Raw genomic sequence first — 8,740 nt, 5'->3', positions numbered from 1 at the left:
TCTGGGTACCTTTTGGGGTACCATCTGGTTCTGGTTCTGGTTCTGGTATGTTCTGTTGCTAGCAACCTGTAGTCTCAGAATAAATACCGACGGGTTTAAAAGTTCTGAGACGGGTATTTTCTGGGACGCTGGAAAATATTCTCTGGGTATGTGTTATATGTTTGTTTAATGTTGGAACAGTGTAAGTCTGTGTGATGTGTGTTCTATGTTCTATGTGATTTGTCTGTCTCTTATGTTGTTGGTTGGAAAATTTTTTAAGAAGAACATTACAACTGTGCTTAGTAAAATGGAGCTCCACGTGTGTCTGTGTGTGTCTGTGTTAAAAGCTTGTAAGAGATAAGAATTCAGCCTTTGTGTTGCAGGCTTAGAAAATATCAAGAAGTTTGAAAAATCTCTCTCCCTCTCTCTGTCTCTGGCTTACTGCAGCAGCCTGTGAGAAAAAGGAAGAAAAGGGAGAGAAAGGAAGAAATAAAAAAAAGGCAATGAATAAAAAATAGATTGAAAGGGATTTGAAAGTTTGGGAAAGTTAAATATATATAGAAGAGCAGTGTGCTAACATTTAAAGAAAAGAAGTTTGAATGGAATATCTAGGCATTCTCTGTGAAGGCAGAGAAAAGCACTAAATGGGCTTGGAAGTTCACAGAAGCCCCTTTGGATTCTGGAAGGGAAAAAGGTAATTCAAGGTGAAACAAACTTCTATCTGGGGGTGGAGGTCTTGGAAAAAGCCTCTAGTCTGTTTGCTGATTTAAGAGCTTTGTTAAGTTTTAAGAACAATGATTAAGGAAAATTTGCTTGTGATTTTAAATTTTTTTAAGGAAAAGCCTACTAGACTAAAGAGCAATAAAATTCAAGCTTAGCCTGGCCTGGACAATAAAAAGCTCTGGAGATAAGATGCTAATAGCTGTTAGAAGAAATGTGGTGGAAAAGGAAGAAAAAAAAACTTTTAAAAACAGCTGTATTAGTTTGATTCGGTTTGTTACCTTATGAAACATATTGAGTTATTTGTTAACATAAGTTATACTTTAAATCCAGCTCTGCTGGACATGTGTGGGTTTTGTGGAGGTTTGGGCTATTTATTCACTATAGTGTGAATCTTACAGGTTTTTGAAGGGAAAAGGAAAGAGGAATGCAGTTGATTTAGGAAGGACTAATTTGTAGGGGAAATTAGAGGTTTGCATTGTTTTAGGAAGGTGAAAGAAAGACTTTTGGGAGTAGATGAAGAGGAGGGAGAGGGAGCCACCCACTCCCACTGCCTTCTGCTACTTTACCAAAGGAGCATCTGATATGAAGTTCTTTAAGGAGATTGTTCAAGTATGTAGTCAGGGAGAAAGATAAAGTTGGAAATGGGTGGATTTGGGAAGAAACCTGATATTGGGAAACTAATGGGCTAAATCTTGAAAAGGATCCCCATATAGGAAATTGAGTGGGGAGCCTGAGGGAAGTTTTTTCCTAGGGGGCAGGAATGGGGGAAGGGTGGCTATGTGGAATCCTCTCCTCCCCTCACCCTGCTGAGTATGTTCCTGCTGTTTTTTTCTTATCTGATTACAACCAGTGCAGCAAACTGTAATTTTTAAGGACATGCTTACTTTTGGATTAATTGATTAAATATTTGTTTCTTAATACATAAGGTTTTCTTGGTTGAGGGATATGGTCATAAATGTGATCCATACTTTGGTAGGAACATTTCTAAAAGTTTAATTGCTATGTTAAAAAAAAAAAAACAAAAAAAAAAAACTTGAATTCTTTTATGTGGACTTTGGTCTTTTGTATAAGTTTAAATTTATTGTATTGGGTCATCCTGAGGTTATTGAAAGGGCCTCTGAACATAATAGTTTTTTTTCTTTGTCCTTTTGAAAATGTTTCTGTTATGGACAATATGCAATTAGGGATTTTTATTTTTATAGTTTGTTTCACCTTGAATTACCTTTTTCCCTTCCAGAATCCAAAGGGGCTTCTGTGAACTTCCAATATTGGATATTTTAAAAGCAAAATGATTTGTATGTATAATGTTCATTTATGTAACATCTACCTAGATATGATAATTGTTCTAAGTTGTGAACTTATTGAGACAATATTTCTTTCTGTTATTACTGTAAAGTTATGATAAATCTTTGTTTAGGAGTTATCAGAAATTTGATTAATGGAATTTGTTATTGGGGGAAAATTTCTTGGGCTTAGAGTTAATTAGTTAATGCTATTTGGGAGTTTTAAAGCTCCACCCTCTGACAGTTACTGGGAAAATTGATTGATAAGCAGTTAAAACTCAACTGCTTATGTTATGTTATAGTTATGTTCTTGCATTTTTCTTTCTGTAACTGATCTCTCTGATCAGAGCAATGGTCAATAGAACTGTTAATGCAATTCAATTATGTCATGCCTTGCTATTTTCAGTCTGGTTATATGTAATCCTAAGACAAGATGAGACTGTTTCAGTTCTTGAAAAACTAGCAAGAATCATTGGATTCCTTAAGATGAAAAATTGTTGATGAGACTTTTTGCAGTACTTCAGAGCTTACAGGAACTATTGGATTCCTGGCACATGAACTAATGGACAATGGATTCCTTATGGACTATTTCTAGGACTTATGGACATGTGTAAATTTTCAGGTTGATTCTTGTTATTTGTTACATTACTACTAGCCTGTGTTATATTGCTATGTGCTTATGTAAATTATTTGTAATACCTCCCATATTGATGGATTTACGCATACCATGTATATCTGTTACAAAGTTCTGGCCCATGTTGATGGATTTGTGTGTACCCCTTCAGAAACCCACTAATCTGATTTGATTTCCTATTTCCTTTAATGTTTTCATCTCCCTTCCTGAGATGTCAGGGAAGGCGTGATCACCTTTTAGGTGGGGTTCTCATTGAGAACCTTGAGAAATCAGGGAGGTCATGACCACCCTATGTTCTAAAACAAAAGAAAGGGGGAGATGTTGGAATCCTTACAAACTGCTAACTAATTAGAGTTGATCTAATCTTACAAGAAGATGTTTTGGGCAGAACCTGAAACAAGGTACTAAGTAGGACTAATTAATACAAGGCTTGTGTTTACACCTTTACTCATTGGAGTTCACAAGTATGCCAGCTTCACAAAGTAAACTTTGTACCTTTATGAATTCACACCTCCCTTGAAGCTCTTTGGGCCAGAGAGCACTATGGGAGAAAACCCATAATATAAGTTTTTCAGTCTTATAGAAAGAATATTTTCTCTACATTGGACCACCTGAAGAAGGAAGAGAATTCCCAATAGTTGCTGAAACAACCCAGTGGAAGCAAGAAGCACCTCAACCAGTTTCTTAGAAAGTGTAGTGAGCACAAAAGCCAGACATCATGTCATGCTATGGGAGGTACGGAGAAGAGACCAAAGTATATGTTGGCAACCTAGAAACTGGTGCTGGCAAAGGAGAATTAGAAAGAGCTTTTAGTTATTATGGTCCCTTAAGAATCGTATGGATTGCCAGAAATCCTCCAGGATTTGCCTTTGTGGAGTTTGAAGATCCAAGAGATGCAGAAGATGCAGTTCAAGGACTAGATGGAAAGGTGATTTGTGGTTCTCAACAGGTTATCAAAGGGTTTGCACAGACAAACATTCAGTAACAGATAGATGACCAGGGTAAATATTCATTTGCCAAGTATTCAGGATATAATGATTACATATAACCAGGTTGGAAACAGCAAGGTATAACATATAACCAGAGTGGAAATAATAAGGTATGACATAATTGAATCACATTAACAGTTTCTTATTGAACATTGCTCTGATCATAGAGATTAGTTACAGAAGGAAAAAATGCAAGGACCCAACCACAATATAAGCAGTTAAAACTTAATTTTCAGCAAAACAGGATAAAATAGCTTTAATTCATTTTTGTTCCAGTTAATTATCCCACTAACTATGGAGCTTTAAAACTCCCAAATAGTATTAATTATAAGCTCAAGATGGAATGAATCTCTTGTTTCCTTCTCTTGGGGTTCGGCTAGCTTTCTGGTGAGTCTTTCAGACCAGCTTGGTCTCAGTGGGGGGCATGCAGGAGCTCAGCCACCTACCACAGTGGTGTGAGATGAAGATGAATCTGGTTGTCCACTGAACTCTCACTCGTAGCTTTATCCTCTGAAAATTCTTTGTCTGCCACCAGAATCGCTCCTCTCCAGTCCAGCTGAATTCTCTTCTGCGACCAGCCAGCCAAGTGGAAAAATGTATTCTGGAATAGCTCTCTCGCCTTATATGTGAATCTTCTGAGAGAATGGGATTATGGTTTTTCTCCCATAGTGCTCTCTGGCCCAAAGAGCTTTAAGGGAGGTGTGACTTAATGGAAGTTAAAAAGGAAAAAAAAAAGTTGCAGAGCACAGCCCCTATTAGAACAAGCTAACTTTCCAGGTTTTCCAAATTAAAAAACAAACAAACAAACAAACAAACAAACAAACAAACAAACAAAAAAAACACTTCAACATGAAGCTATCATACAAAGTTTTTCCATTTCTCTTTGTAAAAAGTTCAGAGTTTTCAATTTAATCCTGGGTGGTTTTTATTGAGAAGGACAGTTTTGGCCTGGACTTCCCCTTGCCCAGGATAATTTTTTGCTCTTCTTTTTGCTGACGTTGTCTCACTTGTTCTAGTTTCATCCTTTCCTCATGAATCTTTCTTTGTTCTTCAACAATTCTCAATTGTTCTTCAGCCAGTTTGGCTTGTGCGTCTGCAATTTTCCGATTATTCTCTTCCAGTATTCGTTCTAATTCCTCACGTTTTGCATGCTCTTCCTCCTCTCTAGCTTTTTGTGCTGCAAGCTCAGCTTGTCTCTGTCTCTCGAGTTCTTCGAGCAACTGCTTTTCCATGATGCGCTTAGCTTCTTCCACCCTTCGGAGAACTTCTCGCTCAATTTCATCCTTCCTTTTCTCCAATTCTTCCTCTACTCGTTTTGCCACAAGTTGCTTGGGCAACTGAGTATTTCGCCTGGTCATCTGTCTGTTACTGGATATTTGTGTTTTGTTTCTTTAAGGTTTCTACATGATAAGTGGACAATTAACAGGGATCTGTAAGACTGCAGCCGTTTGCTTGGCCTGTAAAACAAACTCATCTCTTCACATAGGAAACTGCTGGCCAATTTATTTTGGCCTCCTCATGTTTTGCAGCAGTCTGATGAACTGAGTCTTTCTATCTGAGACTGATCTAACCTTTCTTTGTTAGATTTGTATTTTTGGTTTAGATTTTGGTCAAATTACAGATATTGGCTTGCTTCTGGAACTGGGATCACCTTTGAGCAGCTTTGATTGTCAGCATGATGCACCCACTCTGCAAGGAAGGAGAGCCTCCTATCACTTCACAGCCTGGAGCAGCAGTTTTAGATGAGACCATGGACTGAACCCTGCATCTATTGTACTGATATAAGGGACTTTGGGAATGTTTGATGACTGACTGTTAAACCTTGCCTGGATCATCTATTACTGTGTATTTAAGATTTGGGATGGGATTTGTTAAATCTATGTAATTATTGCTATTATGTTTAAGGGCTTTTAAGGAAATGCTACTGTACTAATCTGTTATGTATAGGGATTTTGGTTCGCTCTTGGGATTTATATGGGGAATAGTCATTTGATATTTCCTTTCCGTGAGGAAAAAAAAGGGGAGGTAGAGATAGAACATTGGGGAAACTGGTATATTTTTTTCAAAATACCAGAAAGAATGGGAACCCCTAGCTCCTATTCACTTTGCCTTAGGCATTTCTGCCCCACTCCCTTTCTCATGAATTTGGATGCTTTAGTTTTAGAATCCCTTATTTTGTTAAAATTGCCCTGGCAGACTCAGTTTTTGGGATTATTATTTTTTTAGAAAAGTTTTAGAAATCAGACACCTGTTCTGACACTGGCAGTCTCTCTGATCTGTTTTTCCAGTCCTATAATCCCAGTTCATTAATTAGTACCTCAGCATTTCAAAGGACCTTGTTTGATAGCAGGCACCTAAAAAGTTTGGGGTTTGCCTGCCTTGATGGTCTAACTGTGCATAATCTGCTCAGAAATCTGTATTCTAGTAGCAGTTCTGCCTGTTTCTCTGGGCAGGGACTGGTGGAGCTACTACAGCCTTATCCTTCTCCCCTGGAGAGATCTACCCCTCTGAATGGGCTTGAGCCTTTGGCCCTGCTGCTCTGTAAGCAGAGACTGAGTTAAGTGCACAAATGACCACAGAGCTAACTGTCCATCTCAAACTGGATTCTCTGGCTGAGATGGTGCTCCAGAACTGTAGAGGACCTGACATGCTTGCAACAAGGGAGCCTTTGTACAGCTGTTAACTCTGGGATTATCAGGGAGAGACTTGCTCTTGCCATATGAGTTCTTACATTTTTCTAGTTTTATTTTGGCTCATTTGCTTTACATAGGGTGGGACAAAGACCTCCTGGGTATCTAGAGGAAGGTGCTAAGATTCAAAGGTTTGAATATTTAGGAGAGAGAGTGTGGAATGTTATGCCACAGTTCTCTTTAACTGTCCTGACTCAGTTTCCCTGTATGAGTTCCCTTGTCTCAGTTTCCTTAACTCTTCTGTCTCAATCTCTTTAGTTGTAAATCCCCCTCTGACCAGTAAGACTGGGGACTATTTGTTCAAAGGTTATAAACCTTTGCAAGATAAACAAGAGAGTAGGCCTCCTGACTCTTTTCTGTCCTCAAGGATTTACAATATCCCTCTAAAATATTCCAAGATATCTCATTGATATCTTTACTTCTTTGTATTCAGACATCCTGTCTCTGGGTTTTCTAGGATTTATGGCCTCCCTATCCTGATAGAGGTTTTCCCTCACTTCTTATCCCTTCCTTTGTTTAAAGAAAAGCTATTTAAGAAGTTGGGGTTCCTCCATTCATTGCTGAAGGCTGGTGGCTAGCGGCTGGATGCTGGATGTTGGATTCTTTGGGATGACAGTCTCCTCCAGCCCTGGGACCAACATGGATTCCTTGGTCCCAGTATATCTTTATCTCTGTCTGACTGGATAATTTGAGATGAAAGTCCTGTCCAGTCAATCTTACTCTCCCATTAATAAAATATTAAAAACTCTCTAATCTCTCTCCTGCCTCAGTTTCTCTGGCATTACAAAACTAATACTTTGGTCCCTTGAACTTAACAGTGAGACCAGGCTATACTTAAAATTGATTGATTAGGTTTGATAGATAGATCCTATTTACTATTCTAAGTTCATTCTTATACCTATACTGTGGTATACCTTTCTAATAGCCCTAAATTTTAATACTTTCCCTCACAAACAATCTAGTATTAAAATATTTCAAGTTTATTTATATTTATTCTCTCTATATGTGTGTATATATCTAAACCTATCTATATTTATGTGGATGGATATATATGTATGTGAACATATATATGTACTTTTTGTTTCCCTAATTAGAATATAAGCTCTTTGCAAGGATAGATTCTTTTCTTCACAGGTTGTTTCTAGTATAATACCTGGAGAATTATAAATTAACTAAAGATTCCAATTTAATCTAATCTAATTAATTGGGGATTCTAATCTCTCTTTTCAAAGCCTGAAATTTTCTTAATAGCCCTGACCTCTTTCTATATCCACATTTTTTTCTCCTTCCATCCTTCTCCCAATCCTTCCAATAACACCAAGTCCAATAACTGGATCTGCAGCCCTACATTCCTTAAATTAGTTCATATCTGATGAGGTCTTCAGTATTAGGTGTGGGCAGTAGAGGAATCAATCTTCCCTCAGGCAAGCAGGTTTTGAAAAGATCAGTTTAGCCTCAAGGTCCCACCTACTGGGGAGAGAGACCAGTTTGAAATCCAAGGTATATCAAACTCCTGAGACCCACCCTCTGTAGAGGTCTTAAGCAATCTCACTTTATCATACCCTGTCAGGAATCCCAGGCATGTCCCTGAGGTGAATTTTTCTATATAAAATACACTTGAGCCATCACATGGCTGTTACCCTCCTTTGGGTCAGTCTACCATGGCACTCTACCATATGGTATCTCCCCTAGTCCACTATGCTTCCCAACACCACTTCTCTTCCTTATAGCTGACTAACTCTTTTGGGGGAAGCTAGATCCCTTTTAGGATTTGGTCTGCCAGCTAAGGGCATGCCCCAAACTCACGGAGTGCTCTCTTTCTATTGGATAATTATAGCTTCCACTGAAAAATTTATCTTTCATATGCTCTCCCACTGGATTTTATGCTTGCCATTCCCAATGTCTATTATGTCCCTTCATTTTGTCTATAACCTATTTCCCTAAATAAATCTACCTTTTGCCAAAGAGAATGACCATTGTGAAATTTTCACATGACCAAACTCGAACAAATTGGTGCCAAACCACAAATATCCTCTCTATATCATATCAATATCCTCTCTACAATATTATTTTGGCAAGAATGGGGGGAAAAGCACTTTTGTTCATTAACAATAATCTATCTTGTCCTAAAAGTCTACTTTTTAAATTTTTTAATTTAAATTATTCAAAAAAATTGGTCTTTACATTTACATTTTTCCTTCATTTGGTTGGCTGTTTCTGGAGAGGGGATGGGAGATTTTTAGCAATTTGAGGATTGGTCACTTTGTATTGATATTAACATTAATAGAAAGAAATGACAGAATTAGAAAATTGAAACAATACTGGGAAATAATACCACCTATCCTGGAATTGAGACTTGTCTTGTTTAGGCTTAGAAGTAGAGCAAAATAATGAACTATGGGAAAAGGATTCTTAACCTGGTGTCTATAGAAATCCAAAGGA

At 37.8% G+C, this 8,740-nt stretch overlaps 1 protein-coding gene across 1 annotated transcript; it reads right to left on the bottom strand.

The window, feature by feature from the left end:
• Positions 1-4,485: 4,485 nt before the first annotated feature.
• On the bottom strand, positions 4,486-7,881 carry LOC127541441 (arginine and glutamate-rich protein 1-like). The gene is made up of 2 exons (XM_051966705.1): positions 7,861-7,881; positions 4,486-4,945 (listed from the first exon to the last, which is right to left on the bottom strand). The coding sequence occupies exons 1-2, from the start codon at positions 7,879-7,881 to the stop codon at positions 4,517-4,519; spliced, it is 450 nt and encodes a 149-aa protein (XP_051822665.1). The 3' UTR covers positions 4,486-4,516.
• Between the last annotated feature and the right edge of the window lie 859 nt (positions 7,882-8,740).

The sequence above is a fragment of the Antechinus flavipes genome, chromosome 6 (assembly GCF_016432865.1).
Source record: "Antechinus flavipes isolate AdamAnt ecotype Samford, QLD, Australia chromosome 6, AdamAnt_v2, whole genome shotgun sequence".
NCBI classification, from domain to species: Eukaryota; Metazoa; Chordata; class Mammalia; order Dasyuromorphia; family Dasyuridae; genus Antechinus; species Antechinus flavipes.
This window is presented reverse-complemented; position numbering and strand designations above follow the sequence as displayed.